This window comes from Quercus lobata, chromosome 8 (genome assembly GCF_001633185.2).
Source record: "Quercus lobata isolate SW786 chromosome 8, ValleyOak3.0 Primary Assembly, whole genome shotgun sequence".
NCBI classification, from domain to species: Eukaryota; Viridiplantae; Streptophyta; class Magnoliopsida; order Fagales; family Fagaceae; genus Quercus; species Quercus lobata.
In genome coordinates, this window is record NC_044911.1 from 7,767,483 (window position 1) to 7,795,009 (window position 27,527).

A 27,527-nucleotide genomic window follows, 5' to 3' on the forward strand; every position below is an offset into this window, starting at 1 on the left:
TTAAATAATGTAGGATCTTACGATCCACGATCCGATCCTACATACCTCTAACGATTTTACGTAGGATCCCGATTTTGACAACCTTGTTTATAAGTAAAGATACGAACACACACTATTCTGCAAATATTTTACAAATTGCTGAAGTGTCGTTAGGGACGCAACCCATCAGCTTTTTATCAGATATTAATAACCCAATACTAATTAACGCGTCTTTTCATTTTATTTATTTATTAATATAAAAATAGCCAATTTTGTCTTTTCAGTTTGACTTGTATTCTAATTTCCAAGTGTTTTTGTAGTTTTCGCCGCGCTATTATGTCTCTTGGGCCTCTTCAGTTTTTTCACACGCGTTAATCTATTCCCACTTCCAAGAGTCTTCAGATCTCAGATATATTTCTCTCTCAAGTCTCTCTCTCCCTGAGTTCAAGCCTTTAGATCCATAAACACACAGCTGGTGCCGCAGTTCATCCCAATCACTGACAAATCGATCCGTGACGTTTCCTGCTTCAAGTTTGTACCGGCCGATATCCATTAATCTGCCGAATCCGATATACTCTCCGGTATGGCCACCCAGATCAACGACGGAGCTTCCTCTTCTTCTTTCTCTCCCCAATTCACCTATGATGTTTTCTTAAGTTTCAGAGGTGAAGACACCCGCTATAATTTTACAAGTCATTTATATCAAGCTTTATGTGATAAGGGTTTTAACACCTTTATTGACAATGAACTTCCAAGAGGAGAAGAAATTTCAATGGAACTTCTTAAAACTATTGAATTGTCAAAGAGTTCGGTTGTTTTGTTCTCTGAAAATTATGCATCTTCTAGTTGGTGCTTAGATGAACTTGTAAAGATTCTTGAGTGGAGGAATAACGGACTATTCGTTCTACCTGTATTTTACAAAGTGGATCCGTCAGAAATTCGTAAACAAAAGGGAAAGTTTGGAGCAGCGCTAACTCAACATGAAGAAAATTTGAAGGATAATGTGGAGAAGGTTTAGAGGTGGAGGACTGCTTTGATTAAAGCAACTGGCTTGTCTGGGTTGCATTACAAGGAGGGGTATGTAACTATTCACTGCTCTTCTATAAGTTATAGAGTTTTAATAGTTTTGTTATGGATTCCGGGAAAAAAAATGTTTTCACTAAATGCTGAATTATGAAAGTATCCTGTTTTTCATAGAATCTTCTACTAAAGATGTAGTTAATTAAGTTATAAAAAGTCGATGGTAGAAATTAAAAAAAAAAAAAAAATTAACGCCGTATAATTTTACCAATTATGACTATTAATTCTTGTATGCATTTATGAGTTAAAAACTTTAAATCATCTTCAATAGGCCCTATCATGGATTAGAAACAGGTTACGAGGGAATTATGATTTCATCTTTGGCAAGCCCAATCATGAATAATAAAAAAATCACATAGGAAGTTACTAATTACTAAAGCTCAAACTACATTAATATGTAAAAAATATCTTTGTTTTTATTCATATTAATAAAATATAAACAAAAACAAAGAAAAAAAACTGTTTTGAATATATTTCAACTCACTTATATATGATCTATCAAGATAGCATTTGATATTCTTTTTTATTCTACAAAATGGAGTAATCTATAATTAATTTTGTTCTAAATTTAATAGCAATTTCTCTTTCAATTAACAAATATATATAAATTTAATAGCAATTTCTCTTTCCATCAAAGAGCGTTAGATAATCGTCTTCTCATTTTGTTTTGAGCTTTGTAGTTACAATAAATCTTAGATAAGAAAGTACATAACAAACCACTCTAAAAACAAGTTGATGAGTTATTGATTTTCTAGTCCCTACCATCTATTTGTACAATTCTAAATTTTTTTTTTTTTTAAATTTTTTTTAAAGCTTGAGTGTTAAACATCATTATGTCCATAATGATAAACTTTTGTTTATAATAATAGTTTTTCATGATATGTAAAATCTTGTTAGTAATGGTTCTCTCAACAAACAAATATATATCATCAATTCTAAAAAAAAAATCATTGGCCTCTTGAAGATGTAATGCTAAGTTAAGAATAATCAACTTTATTGCATGCTTAATAAAACCATAAATTAATTCTTTTAATTGATAATCTATTGTAGCTGAAAAAATATCTATTCAATAATGACATTGAAAGAAACTTAATTTCATGCTCACTAAAACAATTATTTAACTCTTTTAATTGAGAATCTATTGTAGCTCACCAAAAAAAAAAAAAAATTATCTTCTCACTCATGGAATTCAACAGTAAAATAGTCTTGGGGATGAATTAATTCCCAAAGTTAAAATGCAATGCAATTGTGAATTAATTCCCAATTATACCAACCAAATTTTAAAGATTTAATCAATGAAACCATCAAGTCACAAATCAATAAAGCAAACAATAAAAGTAATAAACAAGTAACATAACGTATAATGAGGAAGTGAAAAAAAAACTGATAGAGGTACATCTCCAATGAAAAAAAAATGATTACAAGGGCAACCCAACCCAAATAGGGCAATTCACCATATGAAGAGAAGTAGGGGTGTTCACCAAACCGCAAAAACCACACCTAAACGCCCGCAAAATGGCATAACCACACCGCACCCTCTCTATATATTAATATATTTAATTATTTTTAATATTAAATATATTATTAATAGTTTAATAACCCTAGTTTTAAAAAAAAAAAAAGTTTGATAATCTTAGCAAGTGTTAATTAGGAAAGCCAGCCTAAAATAAAGAAAAACTAGCTTAATAGTTTAAAACTTGGACCAAAACAAAGGGAAAAATTAGTTTTGGGTTGGGTAGAAAAAGCCCAAAATTTGAAAAATATACCAACTTCAAATCATTTAAACCGCATTTTATACATCGTACCGCATATGTGACCGGGAAAATGAGGTGCAGTGCGGTTATGGTTTTGGCTAAACTTTAAACAGCACCGTATCGCACATGTGATCACAAAAATAAGATGTGGTACAGTTATGGTTTTAGCTAAACCGCAGCACAAAGTGCGGTGCTAAAAATGGCCCAAAACCGCACCACACCGCACTGCGAACACCCCTAAAGAGAAGTTACAAATCTAGTACAATATCCTTGCCCCTAGGCACTACCTATTAGATGAACTTACTACTCCAATCCACAATAACTTTTGAGCTTTTGAACTCTTTGTACATGAAAGAACCATCTATGTATATTTTCAATTTGTCTAACTTATTATCTGTTTCTTATTCTTTGTGTGTGACAGTTGTAATGAATCTGAAACTCAATTTATCCAAAGAATTATTAAAGAGATATCAGTTACTAAATTGAATCGCACTCAGTTATTTGTTACTGAACACCCAGTTGGAATAGAATCTCGTGCGGATGCTATACAATCTCTTTTAGATTTGAAGTCAAATGATGTTCGCATGGTAGGGATTTATGGTCTTGGAGGAGTAGGTAAGACTACAATTGCAAAGGCTATTTATAACAGAATCGCTAATTGTTTTGAATTGAGTTACTTTCTAGAGGATGTCAAAGAAAAGTCGAGTACAAATGATGACATGATCAAACTACAAGAGACGCTTCTTTCTAAGATCTCACGGGGCATGTATATAAAGGTAGACAGTGTACCCGAAGGAATTATCATGATAAAGGAAAGACTTTGTCTTACAAGATTTCTTTTAATTCTTGACAATGTGGCTGAATCAGAAGTGATGGTAAATTTACTTGGAGAATGTAATTGGTTTGCTCTAGGAAGCAGAGTCATTATAACAACAAGAGACAAACACGTGCTAAACATTCTTGGAAAAGATCTTCCAATTTATGAGCTTAAGGAATTAAATCAATCTGAATCTCATGAACTCTTCAACCCGCATGCCTTCCCAAAAATTGAACCTAAGAAAGATTATTTAGAAGTTGCAGAGCAAATCATACATTATGCCAATGGCCTTCCATTAGCTCTTAAAATAATAGGTTCTGATTTGTGTGGAAAAAGTATATGTGATTGGAAAAGTGCGTTCGAAAAGCATAAAAACATTCCTCACAAAAAAATTGTGGAAAAGCTCAAAATAAGTTATGATGGACTTGAAAAGACCGAAAAGGATATTTTTTTGGATATTGCATGTTTCTTTAAGGGATTCAATAGGAGTTGTGTAGAGAATATATTAGATGCTTGCAAATCATATCTAGGTTATGGAATTGGAAAACTTATTGATAAGTGTCTCATAACTGTTGGTCAATTTGGCGAGTTGTGGATGCATGACTTGCTTCAACAAATGGGGAGAGAAATTGTTCAACAAGAATCAGAAGAGCTAGGAGAACGTAGTAGGATATGGTGTTTTGAGGATGCTGAAGAAATACTAACTACAAATATGGTATAAGCTCTTTTGCATCTCTTTTTTCCAAATTAGTTTTTTTCCATTTATTTAATTTTCTTTTTAACGTTGAAGAAATTTTAATTTTATTTGGATATGTTTTTTTAATTTTTCAAATTTTTTATTGTTCTATTATTTAGTGTAACTAATGCTTTGTCCAACTAGGGATCAAGTAAAATTCGAGGCATTATGTGCTACTCACCTCAACCAATCATGATGCCAATAGGAGCTAAAGCTTTTGAAAAGATGAAAAATCTCAAATTTCTTATAGTTCGTAACGTACGCATTTGTGAAGAACTTGAATATCTCCCCAATGGGTTAACATTGCTTCAATGGCCTGAATTTTCATTTTCCTTGCCATCTAACTATTATCCTCGACAACTTGTTGAACTTGAGATGCCACGTAGTCTTATTAGATTGGAGACAACATTCAAATTGGTATAAATATTAGTATTTATAAATTATGATTTATTTAAATTTTATTTGAATGTTGGATGAATATAATTTTTATTTTTCTTCTACAGGAAATCCAGCTAAAATATTTAAAACGTATCACTCTCTCCGAGTGTGAGTCCATTACAGAATTACCTGAGTTTCGTACCCCAAGCCTAGAAATATTGGATCATAGTTATTGTCAAAATTTAGCTAAGGTTCATGAGTCACTTGGATTTCTTGATAAGCTTCAAATATGGGATCTCTGTGGTTGTAGAAAACTTCAAATTCTTCCGAAGTCTCTCAAGTTGAAATCTTTAAAATATCTCTATCTCAGGGAGTGTGAGTCCATTACAGAATTACCTAAGTTCTGTACCCCGAGCCTAGAAAATTTGGATCATAGTTATTGTCAAAATTTAGCTAAGGTTCATGAGTCACTTGGATTTCTTGATAAGCTTCAAATATGGGATCTCCGTGGTTGTAGAAAACTTCAAATTCTTCCAAAGTCTCTCAAGTTGATATCTTTAAAATATCTCTATCTCAGGGAGTGTGAGTCCATTACAGAATTACCTGAGTTTTGTACCCCGAGCCTAGAAAATTTGGATCATAGTTATTGTCAAAATTTAGCTAAGGTTCATGAGTCACTTGGATTTCTTGATAAGCTTCAGATATGGAATCTCCGTGGTTGTAGAAAACTTCAAATTCTTCCAAAGTCTCTCAAGTTGATATCTTTAAAATATCTCTATCTCAGGAAGTGTGAGTCCGTTATAGAATTACCTGAGTTCTGTACCCCAAGCCTAGAAATAATGGATCTTTGGTTTTGTGAAAATTTAGTTAAGGTTCATGAGTCGGTTGGAATTCTTGATAAGCTTCGGGAATGGGAACTCTGCCATTGTAAAAAACTTCAAATTCTTCCAAACATCCTCAGGTTGAAATCTCTTACGAAGTTTGATCTTAGAAATTGCTTTAGGCTTGAGAAGTTTCCTAATATTCATCTAGAAATGAAATGTTTAAGGAGTTTAAATTTAGGGGGGAGTGGTATTCGAGAGTTGCCTTCATCAATCGAGTATCTCACTGGGCTCCAACTCTTAGACTTACGTTGTTGCAAAAACCTTAGGTATCTTCCGGATGACATCTATAAATTACAACTTATTGATGAACTATATATTCCAACTGCCAAATTGAGACAGACATACAATTATTTGGATGGCTTTTCCAGAGGTGGGTTTTTGAAGTTGACATCGTTGGATTTCAGGGGCAATAATAATATAATTGAATTAGATTTTTTTATGAAACCCGAGTACTTCCCCGTATTGTATTCTTTAGATCTATCTGAAACTAATATTGTTAGCATCCCTGAAAGCCTAAGCAGATTTGTGAATTTAGCGGTCCTTGAGATACGAAATTGCAAGCAGCTTCAAGAAATTCCAAGGCTTCCCCAATCTATACTAGATGTGGATTTAGGAAATTGTTGTTCGTTGAATGCACAATCATTAAGCAGATTATTGAATCAGGTTTCTCTCTCTTTTTTTATTAATTTATAAAGAAACAATTTTTGTTACTTTCTTCCCTAATTCAATTTGCTAATTGAATGCAGATTGGAGAATTTTTCGAGATTTTACCAAATAAAGCTTGCAAGGGAACAAGAAGTAGGATATTATGGGATGAGATTCATTTCCATCACTTGCTTTTTATAATTAGACCACCAGGAACTGAGATTCCAAAGCAGTTGAAGTTAAACCATGAAAGTGATGGAAATGTCATATCATTTTGGGTTGGTTGCAAATTTCCAAATAATTTTTTTGTCTGTTTTGCTCTTGGACCGCTGAAATATCCATGGAAATCAATCTTTAGTGTTTGCCTTTCCATCAATCGTTGTAGCCCAGAGCACCTCTTTTCAACTGATGCAGATGAATTATCCGACCATCTGTGGATAGTTTCTTTATCTAATAAGAGATTGCAGGACCAATTGAATAAGTCAAGCCCATCTGAACGAAATTACGTTGAGGTAATATGTGAAATGAAGCGTTTGGATACGACGACTGGTTGGCCTCAATATGTTGTGGTGGATTGGATTAAAAACCATCCAAGAGGGTGGGGGGTCGATGTAAAGTGCATCTGTCACTATTGTAGACATCAATGCAAAGAAGAAACCATCGACCAACCTATGCCAGACGTCCCCAAAAACACTACCTGTCCCACTTCAAAAATGGAAGAGATAGATCCCACTCCCAGGGCTGTCAACAATGGAGCAGAAGATTCAGAGCTTTCAACCCACGCTTACATCAATGATGGTTTCAACTCCATGTTATATCCACCATCAAAGAAGGCAAGAAAATCTTGATCAAACTTAGATGCCAAGGTATGCCTCCTTCTTTAGTTGCATTTTTGGATTCTCATCTTAATTAAAGGCTTAATTATAGAATTTTTGCTCAAGTATTTATTGCAAACACTTGAATCAGTAATGATGACAGAGCCACGACTTCAGCATTCTTGGGTTGATTTCTGTAGCTGTTGATTAAAGCAATTCCTCATACATAAGAGTTCTATGCCCAAAAATGATCATTCTGTTCCCTAGGATCCTCTATTCTGGTATTTTGATGACTTCATACTTTATGGAACTGGTACAGATGTAAGTATTTTCTTTGGTAGGTGATGTTTTTTTTTTGTACATATTAGAATGAATCACAATATCTGCAACTGTGAACTAGTCTTCTATCACTTTGAAGACTATAGCTCTGTAACCATTTCATGTCTCACCTACTTGCAAATCCTTTGTGAATAAATTTAGGATTACCTCCGATTAATTTTATTGTAGTAATTTTCTACGGTTCTTTGGCATTCTCTTACTTATTTCACTTTGAATTACTGATATATACAAATTCAATTTTCAATACACACACACACACAAAAAGGATCACCTTGAGAACGTATTATTAGAATGCCTTGTAGAGAAAAGTAAACGTTGTTAATGAGCAAATAGTTATGCTTGTATATCCTGTACAAACAATATACATGAATAATACTTTCTTATAAATAAAAATACTGTGGAGAAGAGGTCACTTATTACCAATGAGTTATAGCTCATTTGGTACTTCCTCCTCCAATAATAATGGAATGGAGGTGAGGCCATGGTTTCAATAGGAGAAAAAGATGAACTTGAACAACAGCTCCAAGAGAAACAACTTCATTAGGATTTACAGTCACATTGGGCTCTTTTCTAGTCATCTTCCTCACCAGTTCCTGAATAGCTGGGATCCAAGTTGAACACCAACAAGGATTACTTCATCTATATCTTTGAAGGAAAGCGCTTTGTATCACTCAATGCAATTTCAACTTGTCCTCGAGAAAGACAAGCAAGCTCTACGTCTCACTGAGAGTGCTGAGAAAGTGAAAATAGAGCTGTTGTCTTTGACTCAGACCAATATTAGGTATGTGGCTATTTCTATAACTTCTTTCTATAAGTCAATCTCTCTTTTTCATATTTACTAAGAATATACTTTTGTTTTTCCAGTTTACCTTTCATTACCCCCACTACAAATGGCCCAAAACACATTGACACCACTCTGACAAGGGTCAAGTTTGAAGAATTGTGTTGAAATTTATTGGAGAGGTATGCCTTTTGACAAGTGCTATTCTGTGGTTTTCCTCTACGAAGTATCAGTGTGTGTTTGATTTCCAAAAATCAGTTTTTTGTGTTTTGATTCCGAAGGTTCTGTTTTTGCCAATTTATTCTCTGTTGAAAATTACAATATAGAATGCAAAATTGTAATTAGTAACAGCAAATGGATCAGAAAACAAAGAATATAAGCGAAAGCTCTACTCATTTTCTTCATCCAACAAGTAGAAATAAACATATGAAGTGGACTAGCAAGAGAGAAGCCAAAAATATTTGATGAACTCTGCCTCCAATGACACTCTTCCCATATAAATGGGCTGTGGGTGAGATTTTTCAACAGTTGCACCTGTAACTTACCAATAACATAAAATTCCTAAAAGAGATGTAACAAAGCAGTTGATATACCTGAAACATCAAAGGTACAACCTCCAAGGTCAAAAACCAGATTGGTCTCATTGTTTTTCTTCTCAAACCCATAGGTAAGCTAAGCAGCAGCACGTCCATTAATAATTTGCAAAACATCTAACCCTGCAATGCGGCCTACATCTTTGGTCGCCTTCCTTCACAAACCATTGAAGTACGCAGGCATGTGATCACTGTTTTACTCACCTCATCATTCAAAAACTTGGATGCATCCTCCACAAGCTTCCTCAAGACTGGTGCAGATATCTCCTTTGCTGCAAACTGCTTGACTATGGTTGGACACTCAAGCTTCACATTACCATTCTCGTCAAACACAACCTTGTAAGACATCTGTCTTAAAATAACAGTTAAACGATTAAATATAGGCTTTTCTATCTGAATAGGCGGATAAGCAATAGTTCATCATGGTATTATACAGGTGATTCAAAGTACCTATCCCCAATTAGTCTCTACTAATAGTTAAAAGATTATTAAAATTAATAATTTAAGATTTTGCAATAAATGATAGCTTACCAGGATATCATGATATGATACAGGTTATCCTAAGTTGATTTCTCCAATTAATTACACTAATTGTTGAAATATTATTAAAATTCTGAGTTTAAACTTTTGCAACAAGTGATAATTTAGCATGATATCTAAACAGTGATCCAAATTTAGATTCTATACTATCTCCCATCAACTTTGACTAATAGTTAAATGATTAAATTGACTTTCCTTTATCATAACATCAGGACATGTCACGGTATCAAACTGGCAATCCTATCTCCAATTAGTCTACTAATTATTAAATTTCACAGTTTAAGCTCTTGTGAGCAGTAATCCAAATCCAAATTCAGTGTCTAATCTACAAATAGTTGAATGATTAAATATAAGAACATATATAATAGAAAATTGGAACCTTTTCAGTGAAAGAAAGTGTGGTCAGGATCCACCTCTCCTAGAAAATTTATAACCTTCCATTGCTGCCACTGCACTGTTATTGGTTCCAAAGCCTATACCAACCACTTCACTTCACTCCTTCTCCTATTACTATTACTATTACTGACCCAAGAGAGAACACGTTTCTGGAGCTGGTTATGGTACACAACAAGTGCTTTTGTTTCGTTTGTAGGAGCATTAAGGATAGAAGTAGATATGGGTTGGCAGCTTGGCACTAAAGTTGCCTATTTTTTCTTCAGAGAGAGAGAGAGACTTCACAGAGACTGAGTGAGAAAAGAGGTTTAAAAGGCTGTTTTCCTTTTTTTACAAGGTACTCGACTTTAGAGATGTAAGTCTTTTCTTTGGGAGTTGATGTCCTTATTTTGTAGACGTTAGAATGAATCTCTATATCTGCAGCTTTGAACAAGTCTTCTATCCCTTTGAAGACTATAGCTCTGTAACCATTTCATGTCTCGACTACTTGCAAATCCTTTTTGAATAAATTTAGGACGTCCAGTTAGTTTTATTTATAGTAATTTTCTATGGTTCTTTGGCATTCTCTTACTTATTTCACTTTGAGTTACTGATCTATACAAATTCAATTTTGAATATATATATACACACACATATATACATATATATGAATCACCTTAAAAAACTTATTGTTGGATTGCCTTTAAAGAAAAGTATAAATTGTTCATGAGCAAATAGTTATGCTTGTATATCCTGTGCAAACAATATGCATGGAACTTTCTTATAAATAAAAATACTGTGGAGAAGAGGTCATTTATGACCAATGAGCTATAGCTCAATTGACACTATCTGTAACACCCCGACCCAACTTTATAGATAAACAATGTGTTTGAGTGGCTAATTATTATTTTAAGCCACTTCCTTTTTATAATTAATAGCAGATTATTTAATAACCATACTATTTTATAATGCCTTTGAATAAGAATTGTAAAGATTATAAAAAAAAAATTGAAGGGTTAATTGTATTATGAATATATACTAAGTATGTACGAAATTATATTAAATGGTTGAGTTATTAGATATATAGTTATTGGTGTTTAATTAAGTGTTTAAGGTAAGGGTTTATATGCTTGTTATTATCTTAATTACTTTAAGTGCATAAAGCTTTGATATTGTGATATTATAAAGTATATATGCTATTTTAATGATAGAAAGAAGTTTATAAAGGTAAGGGTTTATATGTAAAGTTATATTGTTGTTTGGGTCTTTCTAGAATATAAGCTTATAAAGGGGGGAAAGTAAATTTTAAAAAAGTCTAAAGGGTGACCCATCAACCCTCTTTCTCTTTCTCTTGGCCAACACATGACCCACCCAAGATATTTCCCTTATCTTTTCTTGGTTGCACCAAAAGGTTCAGCTTCTATTCTTCAGTCTCTATTCTTCTTTCTTCTTTTGTTGTTCTTATCGGCAGCACCTCTCTCTCTCACTCTCTCACCAACAGCCCTCCCTCTCTCACCGAAACCATATATCTCACTCTAAGGAAGAAATTAAAAGATTAGCCCTAAGATTTCAGCTTCAAAGTTTGTGGGTAAGTAAATAAAAACCTCATCTTATTATGGATATTTTAATGGTGGAATGGTTTGCTTTAGTTTCACTTTTATGTTCTCTAATCTAATTGTTAGAAGTTGAAATTTGTGATTTGTGAAACTAGGAAATCATGAACTTGTAAGTCTATATATATATATATATATATATGCTGTTTTAAGAAGTTTTGAAATTGTGTTGGGGTTTTGTTGAAAGTAGATTAGGATTTTTACTAATTAATAATTGTGTATGACTAAGGAAGTAAGAAAAAGTTAGGATAAGTACTTTTGATGTTATTGCTGGGATTTTGTTGTATTTAATTTTGCTATAAATGGTTAAATGACTATATATAAGTCTTTTCTAACATGTCTAATGAGTGTTAAAAATCCCCATATGAAAATACCATCATTTGATAATTGTTTGTGAATTTACAAGAAAATGTTGCAAAGCTGTCACTGTGACAGATTTTGTGTTTATGCATGATAAATTATGTATTAAATTCTATACAATGAATTAGGATGCTAGGAGTAGTTCTTATGAATGCTAAGACACATGGTTCTAATGGAAGTGATCTCATAGCAGTTGGATCAATATAAAAATAATGGTTTAATTCTAAGTTGCATGAAATTCTGTCAGGACAGATTTGAGCACGTTGTCTTGTATGATTTTTAGTAAATCATGGTTTCATGATTTGACTCCGAAATTGATATGATATTTATTTGACATCCAGAGGAGTTTCTCTGTAAAATTGCATGAAGATTGGATGTGTTTAGATAGCCTATTTGTATTTTACAAATGAGGCATGTGCTGCTGAAATGAGCAGTAAACAGTAAATGATAACTCTGACTTTGAAGATTTAATTTTAAAATTAGGGTGAATGTTTTGAGTTATAATTTAATATGCTTATTTTTTGGTATGTTTGGATCATAGATATATTTTGTATAACTTGGTTCAAAGTTTAGTACTCAAAGGAGGGGTTCTAAATCGCTTTCTCACGTTGCTATCTTGTTCAACATACTGTATGTTGCCATGCGAATGTATGGTTACATGACCATGCTTAAAGGATTTTATGTTTATGCATGCACTATTGCCCTAATCTCAAGCACATCTTGAAATGAAGTTGACTCCTCTAGAGATATGATATAAATATGAGATTGATGGCTTTTCTTTAGTTTGATATATCATTTGTTAATGTGTGCATAATATGTTTGTGAGAACCTCGTTAAGGTGGGATTAGGATATCCTTGGTTCTAAGATATAGGTTTTGAGATGAATGTGTAAGTTTATTTTAAGGTATAATTGATAGTAATAAGTTTTGATATTTGATTTAGGTGTTACCAGTACCCAAGTCCAAACTCCTTCGACTGTAGGCTTTTGGTTTCTCTGCTTTTAGGTAAGGGATAAGTTATATGGGTATTTGGTAAGTCATGAGGTTATTTTAAAGTACATTATACATTAAAAGGTTTTTTATTAGAGATATGATATATAATCATGTTTCAGACAAAGATATGTTCGTGAGTTCTCGAAACCTTATGTATATGATTTAAGCATATTGATACTGTTACTAATTCCACAAACATGATGTTTAAAGAAAACAATGGAAATGCTTTTATTATGAAATGTTATGCCAACTATGAATTTCAGTATGATGTATAAGTATAAAATGTTTTCAGGTTATGTCCTCTGGTGATCTAAACTCAGCCAGTAGGTGTAAATTATTGGCTTTCCATAGAAAATGTTACCTGATTGGCCATTAAAAGTGGGTCTGGCTCTGCTGTACCCACTCTTGTTGGTAACGGCCCACTTGTGGAGGATGCCAACCTACCCCCATGATTGAAGGCATGTATTATGATGTGATCCCGGGAATACCTGGCATTGTGGGGAATGCTGGATGCCTAGCACAATGGTGTTAAAAGTCTTCCAAATAAGTACAGATTTATCAAATATGGACTAACCAATATGTTATTTATGAACAGTTATATTATGTTATTAATCATGAGAGAATGATTTTGTTTAAATACATTGTGAAAAGTTAAAAGCTCTCATGGAAAGAAGAAGTTTCTGATAAAAAGAAGAGTTGTTCTTTAAAGATAAAAGTTTCTGAAATTTTGTTGTGTTTTAAAGATAAAGAATCTAATAAAAAGGTTTTAGTGTTCTATAAAGATAAAGCTTCTGATGAAAGTACAAGTTTATGTTAAAAAGTTATCAGATATCTATTCTTTATGAAACGTTAAGCTTTATGACCATGAAAGTTATAATATTTTATGAGAAGAAGTTTATAAAGAAAATTTTTCTTATTCGTCAAGATGTCTCTAGTTTAAGACAAAGTTACCAATTATTTGATTTAAGTTAAAATGAATTATTTTGTAATGAGAATATATATATTGATATATATTGATATATATATATATATATATGTATGTATATGATTCTAAACAATCGATTTTATATTTGGTGACTTTGTAAGAAATGAAAGAAATTCAATATGAAAGGTTTTGGTAATATTGTTCTGATAAGAAAAGGAAGAACAATTATTTTCCTACAAAGAGCGTATAAGTTATTATTATAATTAGTATAAAATACTATGCATGAAAAGATGTTCTCCTATCTGAATATTTATAAAATGAAATGATTTGATTTACATGCATTCTTATTAAATTCTTATGTATTTTACGTTTATTGAGCTTTGTAGCTCATCCCTTCCACTCTTTCAGTCAACAGGTTTTATTTTGGAGTAGAGGGAGCCTTAGTCAAGTTTTGGAGGGAACTGGTTTTAGTTTTAAATGTATAGATCCCAAATTAACATTTGATGGTTAGCTTTGTAGTATTGTGTATTTTAGGATCTAATAAAAGTTGTGTACCTTAAAACATTAAGAGATGTATTATGTAAAATTTAGAATTTGAGTAACTGGTGGATTATGTTATTCTTTGAGTACACTGTAGATGTTCTGAATGTCAAATGAAAAGTTATATCATTTAGGTAAGGAAACAAGAATGAAAGGAAAGGGGAAACCTTTTGTAAAAGTTAAGTTGGGTCATGTTAATATCAGGTTTAAGCTTGATATTAGCATGCCAGTCATGGTCACAAATCCGGGTATCGGGTTTGGGACGTGACACTATCTCTTCCAATAATAATGGAATTGAGGGTGAGGTCATGGTTTCAAAACTCAATAGGTTCATACTTACCAATAAAAGCAAAAGGTTTCTTGTTGCATATATTTTTCCTTTCCCCTTTTGTTAATTTCGTACCTGTTGTAACCAATGATTAAGTTTAAATATCAATTACATACTTAGCAAAAAGACAATATCAAGTAAATACTTAGCAAAAAGAAAATCTCATGCATATATAGTGTTAATTGTGCATGTAAATGTTCCTGCCCAGTTCAAAATACTCATTCATTTCTTGATCAGTTCAAGCAATTCCATATTATTTGGACAGGGCCAAGGCTTCTCCTTCATCCAGGACAAGGCCAGGGCTTCTGATAGTGCAGTGAGGTAATTGCTTTAAAAAATTATGCAATGTGCAAGCAATGCATATCTTGACATCTAAGAAAGGTATAATTTGATTTGCTGTTGGAATTTGTCATTAAATTTTTGCATCGTGAGTCATCTCTGATTATGCGTTTAACAGCCACTATTTTAATAATGTAATGGACTAAATTGTTAGCTTAATTGGCCAGAGACACACACATAGGTACTTGTTAATGTTATTACTTACAAGTGTTAGAACACACAAACAGAAACAGATTAATTTTATTGTTTTATTTTCCTATGATCATCCCATGTTAGTGCATGTCAGCTGTGTCATATCCGTGGCCCTTGTTCTAGTTCATGCTGCATAAATTCAAAGTTGAAAAATAAGTTCGGAGATATTAGATTAAAAAAAAAGATATTGTGGTTTTTGTGTTTTGATAAAGTTGGTTTAATTCTATTGTTTTCTGCATTATAATTTTATGATTCTGTCTATGTTATTTTTATGTGCGAAATTTATCATAAAATTTCAAAAATGCTGAGTGCACCAACACTTAAATATATTAATGCATATTTTCATGTTCTTGAATATGATTGGCACACGGTGCATAACAAACTTAAGACTGGAAAAGGCATGTATAAGGTATGGCCTTCATTTAAAAATAGGTTCTTTTTTCTCTAGCAAAAAGGAATTATGTTAGATTTGAATGTCTAATTTCTAAGAAAAAGTTGAATATGCATGATTCTTTTAAAGAAATAAAGCTGTGTGTTGTCAAATATTGCAGTGTTTGCTCGTGTGTTGAGAGTGACTAGTTTTTGATGTGTATGTAATCATATTTTTTTCTGAAACAGATTATCCAGCACCATCGTTTTCTCCGTGATAGGTGTCTCGGTGAACATTTGCTTTTTTAGCCTGTGTGAAGGTTGGTACTCTTTTTTATCAGCAACGCTTGACTGTTTGAGTGCTGGTTTAGTTTCATTTGGATTAACAGGTTGGATGATTAATGAATATTATTCCTTTATAACTCATAACCAGCATGAGTCTCAAAAAACTTGCAGCCATCGGGCTCCCTCTTTGGTACACATTCCCTGAAGAGCACATATCAAAGTTAAAAAGAGTAGTAGAGGTAAAAGAAATCATATTGTACATTTTCTTAGTATTCTAGTTTTTTAATGAACTTAGTTTGTTCGTGATATTGTTATAAACTACTGATATTTGTGACTTTAAATGTCAATTTATTTGACTTAGACAAACTTGGAAGTTGGAACCAAAATCTGATAATAAGAACTTAATTTCCAACTTCATTGGTTGTCTTTGGGATTTATTCTTAATAGCTAGAATTTTCAAATGCAGAAAGTGTAAAAGCTGAAATGGAAGTGCCTAGAGAATATAGCAGCAAGTCTGTGGTAAATATTATTTATCTTTGAGATTCCCAAAGCTCGATGGATTGCTTATTGATTTAGTTGGGAATTCAACTAGTGCATCAAAGGGTGTTTAATTTGCTACAAACAATTCTACGATGTTGACTCTATTCTATAAGTAAAGTGACACATACACATATCTCTCTATTTGTGTGTGTGCCTGTCTCTCTCATTCACACTTTTTGTTGCAAATTCAAGAAGGAATATTGTGCTGAACTTCAGAGCTAGGGGTCGATGTTGAGCAGTAATTCTTCCCGAGTAGAGCCATACTTCTTTGTTTTCTTTTGGGGGGGGGGGGGAAGGAGGAAAAAACTAAAAAGTAGAGCCATACTTGACTCTTCCTGTACAGTGGATCCTTGGGTGCTGGAAACGACCAATAATTTTCATTTTATATTGAGGAGTTTTTTCAGATTAAGAAAATGTGAATATGTTCAACAACATATATGTCGGTTTGCAATTTGAATGTTGTTGTTTGTGTCTAGGATATGTGATTCTTTAAATATCTGTAAAAATATGAAATTCTTATTAGTTTGTATTTATTTTTATCAGTTGTGATACTTTAGGTATTATAGTCCTCAATTCTTATTAGTTTGTATTTATTTTTATTAGTTGTGATATTCTAGGTATTATGGTCCTCGATCATGTTATGCGTATAAACTAATACATAACTGTTAATTTCAGAGATTTTGAATTAATTTACTCTCATTTTTTGGCAGTAATCAATGTGAGTTTTTCTATCACTGTGCGAAAATCTAAACGTCCGTTGCTTTAAGATAAGGTGGTCTATATTTAACTTCAATCTCTGAGGTTATTCATCTAAAACTAGATAACTTTCATAAGTTCCAACTAAAAGGGAAAACATAACTTTTTAACACTATCAGACTACTTTTCTTCCTTTTTTTTTTTTTTTTTTTTTTTTTTTGAGTACACACTATCAGACTACTAAATTGACTTCAATAAACTTATTCAATTGAGGTTTCCTTACATAGATTTAATTTCTCTTCTCGTTTAGTTTTTATATTAACTTATGTAGGGACAAAGCTTGGAGCCCAAGCCCGAACTGTATGAAATCTTGGTCCAAAAGGCTCAATACAATGAATTTTGTAAAGTATGGGACAAAGAACTAGGTTTAGATGATTTGAACAATGGCTTGCATGGGGTTAGGAAACAATCATATAAGAATAACAGCTATTACAATCAAAGGACCTTCCATCCGAGGAGATTAGAATTTTACTTACAAACACAGATCACCACATTAGGGTTCTTTTACATGCTATAATATTCTCTTCTTCTTTTTTGCTGTCCCTTCTTTATGGGGGCTTTTCTACATTATATAGGCTTTTCCTAATCATCTGGGCCTTACACTTTTTGATTACCTGAACCCCCACTTGAGCACCCATTCCATCAGACACCCCTTTCAGTCCTTTGTGAGTTGTGGTAGCCAAGACAACACTGTTCAAGGGTCTTCTCCACATTAATGAGGCCAGAAAAGTAGCTGCAGTGCATTTAATGTGGTGGCGGCAGTTTTTCCTTAGATATTTTGAGTTTTCTTCTCTTTCACGTGTTCAGGGGGCGTATTTCAACTACTTGAATATATACTTGGTCTGGGTTTGCCGTGTCCGAGGAGAGGTTCCTCTTTGAACTTTCTTCCCTTTGTCTCCCAATGATGAGGCTTGTAAAGTAGATCACCTAAGCCATGTTTCTTTCTTCGGACTTGTTAGTGTCCTCGGACAAGGCCCAAGACCCAGTATATTATTTTGTGCCATAGTCCCCACAATAGTCCCTCAAAACTCCGGGTTTTCTCTCCATCCGAGGAGAAAAGTAGGGTTTTGATTTTTTGAGAGATAAGATCAATTAATTTTTAGTTCACACGTGCGGGAGTGGTTGCTTCTAACGCGTTGTAGATTACGAGGCACTATTAATTGCTTCAGGCGGCTTTGTGTTCCCCACATCCAACGGCGAAGCGTAGATCCAACGGCTGGCATTCCTCCTAGAATTTTGAGCGGGAGCAACCTTTCCCCTCCTCTTCCACTATATAAAGCCTTGAAGAAACTCTTTTTGCCTTTCTTTTTTACGAACATCCAAGAACTTCAGAGAATTCCAGAGCCCAGTCTTCATAAAACGTACCAGACCTTTGAGTTTCCGTAGTCATTCCTATGAGAAGTTTTTCCCTGAGAAGATCTTTGAAAGCTTTAGAGATTATTGTACGGATACCCGTAAGTTCTCATTACTTTACATTGCCCCATTTTCATCTCGGCATTCCTCCTCGGCCCTTCAGTTCATCTAGATGGGTAAATTCAAGTGTTTAGTAGATACACCAGCTGCCATGAAGGCTTTTAGAGCTAGGTACCGCATTCCGCAGGGAGTGGTTTTGAAGTATTGTCCCTTAGACTAAGTACTGACCGATAAAGATGTGGGTGAAGTCGTCATTCCCATGATTGCTTTCATAGAGGGAGGAATGACGCTTCCCATGCGTAGGATTACCGGGGATTATTTACTTAACCGTAGGTTGACACCTTATCAGTGCGCCCCTAACCTATTTAAGGTCTTGGGCAGCATAGATGACCTGAACGAGCAGATAGGCTTAGGTCTCAATCACATGTACGAGTGCCACCATCTTGCCAAAGCAGGGTACTACCTTAAATCTCAGTCCGAGATCGTTAGGCTAATCTCCTGTCTTCCTAAGTCCAATAAGGGTATGAAGGATAACTACCTGATTGCCTTGGGGGAATGGAGCGACGGTCTTTATTGTCCAACTCGGGCAGGAAATCCAGGTGCAGTACCTCTAGGATCAATCCCTTAGGAAGGGGATTTAACCCTTTAGTTTTATTCCTTTCGCTTGAAAATTCAAACTTTTCTTTATTTATTTATTTATTTATTTTTATTTAGAAAATGTCTTTTTAACAATCTGACTACAATTCCCTTCTCGGTTGTTTTGCAGATAGAGCCCACGTTACTCCTCGGCTCAGCCATACAAACGTCCAAGCCCTTAACTATCTTCTGAGGTCAGAGATCTTTGTTCATGAGGACGGACAATTGTGTGCCGCCCACTTGATCTTGGGTTACGAGCCCTTGTCCCGCACTTTCTTGGACGTCGGCCAATCAATAAGAGCTGGTAGTATGAGGTTATCTCAGATTGACATGTCAAAGCCGGGATTCTTGGCTCGAAGGGACCTTCCACCGGTTACCTTGCCCATTCTTTAGAATCCTTAACCAGCTGTACAGCTACCTCCACAAGACAATCCCGGAGTTGCAACATTTGTTGAAGAGGAGACCGAGTCATCTCGTCTTTTAATAAAGGAGGAGATAGACGAGTTATGTTTTGAGGGGGATAACCCAAAAGCTCCCCTAATTGAACTCTCAGATGCCAAGGGCGAGCCTGATAAAAACTCTGAAATTTGCGTTCCTCCTCTTGTTATTGCCTACTCGGACGATTCCTTTGATGAAGAGGTGGACGACATGGCCTCAAACAAAGGCAATAAGAGTTTGCGGGAGCTCATGGCTGCTCAGGGTAAAGGGAAAACCTCGAAGGCACCCACTAAGTCCCAGACTCCCTCCAACCTTCCTTCTGCTCCTCTACAGGTCCCCGCCGACCTCAGCTTGAAAGTCAATCCCGACTTGAAGAAGAAAAGGCCAGTCGAGTCCCTTGAGGAAGGCGAGGTGGGTCCTCGTCAGGGCGCGAAACAACAAAAAGTGACCTGAGAGCCTCAGGACAAAAGGGCTCCATCGGTGGAGAGCTGAGATGAGCTGGAAAGGGCTGAAGTGCGCATGCCACCACGTACTTGAAGCCTTCGGCTCGAGGTGGACGGAGCACCAATTCCCTACAATGCCTCAGTCTGGGAGTACCAAAGCCGAGCAGGGTACATCGCTGAACCCTGGAGCAGCCCATGCTCCTTCTTAGGGACATGGACGCTTATAGGCGCTTTTTGTAGAATGAACTCTTCTTGTCCCTGAAGAGGGACCTTGCGATGGTAAGGCAACTTATCCTCTTACAGGCACAATTATCGAATCATACTCTACTCTAACTCATGTCATTTTGTGATTTTTGGGTAGATTACTCAGTAGGTCTTTATGGCCGAGGAGTAGTGTCACGACGCTCGCAAGATGGCTGACATTGAAGCCATCTCTCGCGCCGAGGTAAAGAAGACACTAGGGACCCTCAAGCAAGAGCAGCATGAACTGGTTAAGAAGTTCAAGGAGGCGGAGTCAGGCCGTAAGAGCGCTGAGGCTGGCTTGAAAAACGCTGAGAAACAAGCTGAGGACCAACGCTAGCTGCTGCACGTGACTAAGATCAACCTTGCCACCGAGAAGCAAGCCATTCTGGATCTCAAAGCCACGTTGCAGAAAGCTAAGGAAGAGGTCCAGCTAGCCAAGGAAGCAGCCAAGGCCGAGAAGAGGGCTGCTTATCAGCTTGGAGTAGAGGAGACGGAAGCAAGGCTTACCGAGGAACTGTCAGAAGTATGTAGGGACTACTACAGCATTACATGGGATAAGGCTCTCAATGCTGAGGGTGTCCTTGCAGATTCTGCTTGGAGGCTGCCCGAAAACGTCTTCTATCCTCTAGAGATCCGGGACGTCCCTACCGATGCCCCTGAAACTTCTGAGCAGTCTGCGGCTATCCCTGATGCCATCTCAATAGCCGAAATTACTAAGGGCTCTAGCCAGGTAACCGTCCAAAGTGAGGATGCTGAGGGGGAGAAGGGCAAAGGGAAGAAACCCTCCTCCAAATCCAAGGATCCCTCTAAGGAGATAGTTATTGAAGCCGAGGGTCATGGGGTTGACCCAAAAGCCAAGGATGCTCCTCCTCCTCTGCCAAAGCAAAAAGAAGATCCCCCCGTTGAGGCTTAGCACCTAGGGTTTTTCTCTTTCTTCTTTTTGTATCATTTTGAAGAGGAGTTGTATTGTATTTTTGTTTTCAAAGACTTCTCATCCAATAGTATTGTATTATTTCCGTTTCTTAATATAAATGCTCTTTCTCTCATTCTTTGTTCTTCTGCTTGATGTTGATTGGATTTTATTATATTGTTCCGAGTCAATGTGACTGTGCCTTTAGTTGAAGTTTACAACAACATTTTGCCAATATAACCAAGTGTTAAGAGTAGGACTGTGCAATGAATTTTAGGCAGTGAAGGTTGTCGTGCAGGACTTAGGTTCTGTTTAAAACTGGAATAGATGTCATAATTTATTAATTTCCTCTAAGCCTGTGGTCCGAGGAGTTATGCAGGACTTAGGTTTTGTTTAAAACTTGGACAGATGCCATAAGTTATCAATTTCCCCTATGCCTGTGGTCCGAGGAGCCATACAAGACTTAGGTTCTGTTTAAAACTTGGACAGATGTCATAAGTTATAAATTTCTCCTAAGCCTATGGTCCGAGGAGCCATGCAGGACTTAGGTTCTGTTTAAAACTTGGAGAGATGCCATAAGTTATCAATTTCCTCTAAGCCTGTGGTCCGAGGAGTCATGCAGGACTTAGGTTCTGTTTAAAACTTGGACAGATGCCATAAGTTATAAATTTCCCCTAAGCCTGTGGTCCGAGGAGCCATGCAGGACTTAGGTTCTGTTTAAAACTTGGATAAATGCCATAAGTTATCAATTTCCCCTAAGCCTGTGGTCCGAGGAGCCATGCAGGACTTAATTTTTGTTTAAAACTTGGATAGATGCTATAAGTTATTAATTTCCCCTAAGCCTATGGTCCGAGGAGCCATGCAGGACTTAGGTTTTGTTTAAAACTTGGATAGTAATGAGCTGGAAGACACGTAGTTATCATGAAATATAGTGTAGGCAAAACCGCTTTTATGAATAATAATACCTTCTTAGGTTATTTACATTCCATGGGCGGGGTACAGCTCTCTTATCTCAGTCTTCCAAATAATATGCACCTATTCCTGCTACTGGAAGTGATGCAGTATGGGCCTTCCCAGTTGGGTCCCAGCTTCCCCTAAGATGAGTTCTTGGAGTTACCCAAAATTTTTCTCAACACTAGTTCTCCCAACCCCAGTGGCCATAGTTTTACATTGGCATCATACCCCTGCTTGAGCTTCTGGTGATAATAGGCCAGTTGGATCATTGCCTTTTCTCTTTTCTCCTTGATTAAATCTAAACTTCTTTCTAGCAGTTCGTCGTTGTTGCTTGGGGTAAAGGTGTCTGTTTTCATCGTTGGAAAGCTAGTTTCCAAGGGGAGTACAGCCTCGTCCCCGTAAGTCATAGAAAAAGGAGTCTCTCTCGTTGACTGTCGTGGCGTAGTTCGATAGGTCCATAGGACGTGTTGCAGTTCTTCCACCCATCTTCCCTTTGCATCATCCAATTTCTTTTTTATCCCATTAACTATGACCTTATTTACAGCCTCGATCTGCCCGTTTCCTTAAGGATAGGCCGGAGTGGAATATCGGTTTGTAATTCCTAGGTTACAGCAGTATTTCCTAAAGGTCTTACTATCAAATTGAAGGCTGTTGTCCGAGATGAGGGTATGAGGAATTCCGAAGCGTGTAATGATGTTCCTCTAGATAAATTTCTTTGCATCCACGTCCTTGATGTTGGCCAGAGGCTTAACTTCAACTCATTTGGTAAAGTAATCTGTGCCGACCATTAAGTATTGCTTGTTTCCTGCTGTTTTCGGGAAAGGGCCTACAATATCCAGACCCTATTAAGCAAACGGCCAAGGACTGGAGAGGGGATTAAGGACTCCTCCTGGTTGGTGGATATTTAGGGAAAACCTCTAGCATTGGTCGCACTTCTTGACATATTCTTGGGCTTCTTTCTGCATGCTCGGCCACCAGTACCCTTGAGTGAGGGCTCTGTGTGCCAGCGATCTTCCTCCTGTGTGACTCCCGCAAATTCCCTCTTGCAATTCTTCGAGTAACAGCTCTGATGCTTCTGGGTGCACGCATAATAAATATGGCCCAGAATAGGAGCATTTTTACAACTTGTGATCCTCTGATAGCTAGAACCGAGTAGTTTTTCTTCGTACTTTCTCGGCTTTCGATTTCTTTTCGGGCAGTACATCATCCTTGAGAATACTCACTATGGGATCCATCCAGCTCGGACTCACTCTGACTTAATGGATTCAAACCATGTCCTTTTTTATTACATCTGCCTTATACAAATCCTCGATGAGGATGATTCAAGGTAAACCCTGCTTCGAGAATGTAGCAAGAGTGGCTAATGAATCCGCATGTGTGTTCCCTTTTCTAGAGACGTGCGTTAAGTTGAAAAATTCAAAGTCCGACTGGAAACACTTGACTTGACCAAGGTATTCCTGCATTCTTACATCCCTAGCTTCCAACTCATCCCTCACCTAGCCTACAACCAGTCTGGAATTCGAGAACACTTCTAATGCCTTTCCCCCTATTTTCTGCACCATGGCCATTCCTTGCAATAAAGTCTCATACTCGGCTTCGTTGTTTGTAGCCAAGAACCCTAGTCTCAATAATTTTTCAATGGTAATCTTCTCAGGGGATATTAGAACCAGCCCTACCCCGGATCCCCTTTGGTTTGCCGCACCATCAACGTAGACTTTCCATCGTGAGGCTCCTTGTGCAGAGATTGTGCCAACCGATTTTCCATCCATGTTTTCCTCCTCTGCTACTGCTTCTACTGGGGGTTCAGTAAATTCGGCTATTAAATCAGCGAGGACTTGGCCATTGACGAAGGTCCGAGGCATGTACTTAATATCGAAAGCCCCTAGGAGCGTGCTCTACATGGCAATTCTTCCTGTGTAATCGGCGCTCTGGAGTACCGACCTGAGGGGAAGTTGAGTTAGAACAACGACCGTATGTGTCTGGAAGTAGTGGGGGAGTTTCCGTGTAGCATGCACTACTACAAGAATTGACTTCTCCAATGGTAAGTAACGCACCTCAACCTCATGTAACAATTTACTCACATGGTAAACTGGCCGTTGTACGTCGTCGTCAACCCGTATTAATACCAAGCTCATAGTGTGAGCGGCCACTGCTATGTAGGCGAACAGAACTTCATCAGCCTTAGGGCTAGACATGATGGGTGGCCGCGACAGGTACTCTTTAAGTTGCTGGAAGGCTAAGGCACAGTCCTTGGACCACTTAAATTCTTTCCACTTGATCATCAGGAGGTAGAAAGGATGGCATCGGTCTGCAGATCGGGAAATAAACCAATTCAATGCCGCGATCATTCTAGTGAGTTTCTGGACTTCTTTTGGGTTTCGAGGAGCTTATAAGTTATGAATTGCTTTGATTTTATCTGGGTTCACCACAATTCCCCTGTGAGTTACCATATAGCCTAAAAATTTGCCAGACCCAACACTGAATGAGCACTTAGAGGCATTGAGACACAGTTTGTGTTTTCTTAAAATGCAAAAGATGACTTCGAGATCTCTCACATGCTCGGATACCACTTTATTCTTTACTACCATATCGTCTATGTAGACTTCAATACTCTTGCCTAGTTGTGGTCTAAACATTCTGGTCATCATCCTTTGGTAGGTAGACCCTGCATTCTTTAAACCGAAAGGCATCACTTTGTAGTGGTAGTTTCCAATAAAAGTCATGAATGCTGTTTTTTCTTGATCTCTCGAGGCTAGTGGTATTTGATGATAATCCTGGAAGGCATCCAAGAAGCTCATTCGAGGGTGGCCTACAGTTGTGTCTGCCAACTGGTCTATCCGAGGCATTGGGAACGGGTCTTTTGTGCACGCCTTGTTCAAGTCTGTGAAATCTATGCCGACTCGCCACTTCCCACTCTTCTTTTTTACCACTATTGTATTCGCCAACCACTCGGGGTAAAAGACTTCTTTGATAGCCCCTGCCTTTTTTAGCTTTGTTACTTCGTCCTTAACAGCGACAGCATGCTCTTTTGACGGGCGTTGGGGTAGTTGCTTTTTAGGAATAGAGGATAGGTTAACGTTTAGGTAGTGGCAAATAAGATTCGGATCAACTCCTGGGGCATTGTAGGCGTCCCATGCAAACATGTCAACATTTTCTCTCAGAACCCCAATCAATTCCTCTTTCTCTCGGAGGGGTAGTTCCGAGCTAACTTGAAAGAATTTCTCTGGGTTGTCGTCAACAGTAACCCTTTCTAGACTTTCGCATTTTACCTCCTCGGCTGGCTCATCAATGGGTATTACCGAGGTGGCTGATTACTATAACTCCTTTCTTGTAGAGGCCGAGGATTCTGCATTGGACTGACGTGAGATAGTAGCCATCATGCATTGTCTAGCCATGGCTTGATTTCCTACAATCTCCTTTACTCGGCCCTCTGATGGGTATTTTATCTTTTGGTGAAGTGTAGAAGAAATGGCTCCTAGGGCGTGGAGCCAAGGTCTGGCCACTATGACTGTGTATGGTGAGTAGGCATCGACCACAATGAAATCCACCTCCACCACATCTGAACCGGTCTGTATGGGCAGTCTGATCTGTCCCCTTGGTGTAACAGTCTTCCCTTTGAAACTTACCAAAGGGGAGTCATATGTTGTTAGGTCCTCGGGCTTTAGGTTCAGCTCTTTGTACAGATTAGGGTACATTACTTCCACAGCACTGCCTTGGTCTACCAGTACTCTCTTCACGTCAAACCTCCCAATCCTAAGTGTAACTACCAAAGCATCGTCATGGGGTTGGATGGTTCCAATCTTATCCTCGTCTGAGAATCCCAGCACAGGTGAGGCTCCCTTCTTAGACCTTTTGGATTCCCGATCATTGTCCTCAATGGAGAGTTGAGTCACAGACATCACCCTGGAGGGAAAAGAGCCGGTTTTTCCCATAGCGGCAAGGATGATATTTATCGTACCCATAGGAGGTCTTAAAGATATGTCTCTTCGGGGTTCTTGGTTTGCCTGACCCATATGACCGTTGGAAGGGTGTAAAAGGTGCCGCAATTTTCCTTCTCGAACCAATTAATCTAGGTGGTTCCATAGGTTCCTACAGTCTTCGATGGTGTGTCCGTGGTCTTGGTGGTACTGACAATACAGACTCTGGTTGCGTTTTGAGGAGTCTCCGGCCATTTTATTCGGCCACTTGAAGAATGGCTTATTCTTGACTTTCTCCAAAACCTGTTGTACCGGTTCTCTGAATACGGCGTTAACCGTTTGCGTGTTGGTTGATCTAGATTGCCCCGCAAAATCTCTTCTTGGATCGTTATTATTGTATCGTTTCGACTTGAAATCATTTCTCTTGTGAGGGATGATCTTCTCCTTTCGTTTCCCTTGTAGTTGGTCCTCTTCCACCATTTTGTATTTGTCAATCCAGTCCATAAATTGACGAACACTGGTAAAAGGTTTACCAGTTAGGGATTTCCTTAAACAATGCTCGGTAGGGAGTCCACTTTTAAACGTGCTGATGGCGGCGACGTCGTCGTAGTTACCTTCCATCTCGTTGTACATCTCTCAATATCTGTCCGAGTATGCTTTTAAAGTTTCCCCTTCGTGCATGGACAATGACAACAATGAACTCAGAGACTGAGGAACCCTACTGTTCGTAATGAAACGAGGGCCAAAGGCTTGGGTGAGCTGCTTGTAGGAATTTATGGAGTTCATTTTCAAGCTGTTGAACCATCTCATCACCACGGGTCCTAAACTGGACGGGAAAACTTTGCACATTAAAGCCTCGTTTCGAGAGTGGATGGCCATTCTTTGGTTAAACTGGATCACATGCTCCACAGGGTTTGTTCGGCCATTATAAATGGTGAATGTAGGTTGGTGGAAACACCGAGGTAGTTTAGCCCCTTCTATCTTGTGCGTGAAGGGTGACTTAGAGATCTAATCTAAAGCTTTATTCATGGTATCATTACCTAAGCCCTTACCAGATGGGCTCTTATTTCTCCGTCCATGATGCTGCTCTTTTTCATAAGAGAAGGTTTCGCTTGGGGGAGTTCTTGATCTCTGCCGGTAACTGATGTCTTCCTCCTCATTAGAGGATATGTCAGAGCTAGAAGGGGACCACCTTTGCTGTGCATGGCGTAATCTCTTTTTTGAGTCGCCTATCTCTCGCTGCATGGCCTAACGGTTGTTTTGTCTTTGGGATATGCGACTACCTACTTGGGAATGGCTTTGGCTCGTCTGAGTAGTATGCACCCTCCCCTCTCGATTCCTTTCATTGCCCCGATTTCGCTCAAGGTCAGAAGGATTACTTTACCGCTGAGGCCCAATGGGTTCTGTCTGCTGGGGATCGGTTTGGCGTGGGTTTTCTTGGTGTGGACCTAACCCTACCATATTTAACCGTTGCATTGACTAACACCCAAGTTCTTTCCACAGACGGTGTCAATTGTAGGGACAAATTTTGGAGCCCAAGCCCGAACTGTATGGAATCCTGGTCCAAAAGGCCCAATACAATGAATTTTGTAGAGTATGGAACAAAGAACTAGGTTTAGAT

General features: G+C 37.3%; 4 protein-coding genes across 14 annotated transcripts; 2 read left to right on the top strand and 2 right to left on the bottom strand.

The window, feature by feature from the left end:
- Positions 1 to 295: 295 nt before the first annotated feature.
- Positions 296 to 15,869, top strand: LOC115954888 (TMV resistance protein N-like). Of its 11 annotated transcripts, XM_031072870.1 has the most exons (12): positions 296 to 1,056; positions 3,235 to 4,345; positions 4,511 to 4,783; positions 4,870 to 6,291; positions 6,375 to 7,139; positions 7,240 to 8,208; positions 8,292 to 8,390; positions 8,876 to 9,140; positions 10,001 to 10,089; positions 12,629 to 12,690; positions 14,737 to 15,691; positions 15,805 to 15,869. In XM_031072870.1, the coding sequence occupies exons 2-5, from the start codon at positions 3,398 to 3,400 to the stop codon at positions 7,119 to 7,121; spliced, it is 3,390 nt and encodes a 1,129-aa protein (XP_030928730.1). In that variant the 5' UTR covers positions 296 to 1,056; positions 3,235 to 3,397; the 3' UTR covers positions 7,122 to 7,139; positions 7,240 to 8,208; positions 8,292 to 8,390; positions 8,876 to 9,140; positions 10,001 to 10,089; positions 12,629 to 12,690; positions 14,737 to 15,691; positions 15,805 to 15,869. The 11 variants fall into 11 exon arrangements, with proteins under 11 accessions (XP_030928730.1, XP_030928728.1, XP_030928729.1 ...); XM_031072868.1 differs by lacking the exon at positions 8,876 to 9,140; XM_031072869.1 differs by lacking the exon at positions 8,876 to 9,140 and having other exon boundaries at positions 10,001 to 10,071.
- Positions 563 to 997, top strand: LOC115956259 (TMV resistance protein N-like). The gene has a single exon (XM_031074689.1). The coding sequence runs from the start codon at positions 563 to 565 to the stop codon at positions 995 to 997; it is 435 nt and encodes a 144-aa protein (XP_030930549.1).
- Positions 15,870 to 25,303: 9,434 nt separating the features above from the next.
- On the bottom strand, positions 25,304 to 25,921 carry LOC115956260. Its single transcript, XM_031074690.1, has one exon. The coding sequence runs from the start codon at positions 25,919 to 25,921 to the stop codon at positions 25,304 to 25,306; it is 618 nt and encodes a 205-aa protein (XP_030930550.1).
- A 132-nt stretch (positions 25,922 to 26,053) lies between these two features.
- Positions 26,054 to 26,527, bottom strand: LOC115956261. Its single transcript, XM_031074691.1, has one exon. It carries the CDS (start codon positions 26,525 to 26,527, stop codon positions 26,054 to 26,056), a length of 474 nt encoding a protein of 157 aa, XP_030930551.1.
- Positions 26,528 to 27,527: the final 1,000 nt, after the last annotated feature.

Bases quoted from the DNA above. Each gene is read 5' to 3' on its own strand.
- LOC115956259 (XM_031074689.1), top strand. From the start codon at position 563: ATGGCCACCCAGATCAACGACGGAGCTTCCTCTTCTTCTTTCTCTCCC.
- LOC115954888 (XM_031072870.1), top strand. From the start codon at position 3,398: ATGGTAGGGATTTATGGTCTTGGAGGAGTAGGTAAGACTACAATTGCA. The intron at 4,346-4,510 runs GTATAAGCTCTT...TTGTCCAACTAG, and splicing joins AAATACTAACTACAAATATG to GGATCAAGTAAAATTCGAGG. The intron at 4,784-4,869 runs GTATAAATATTA...TTTCTTCTACAG, and splicing joins TGGAGACAACATTCAAATTG to GAAATCCAGCTAAAATATTT.
- LOC115956260 (XM_031074690.1), bottom strand. From the start codon at position 25,921: ATGGGAAAAACCGGCTCTTTTCCCTCCAGGGTGATGTCTGTGACTCAA.
- LOC115956261 (XM_031074691.1), bottom strand. From the start codon at position 26,527: ATGGAAGGTAACTACGACGACGTCGCCGCCATCAGCACGTTTAAAAGT.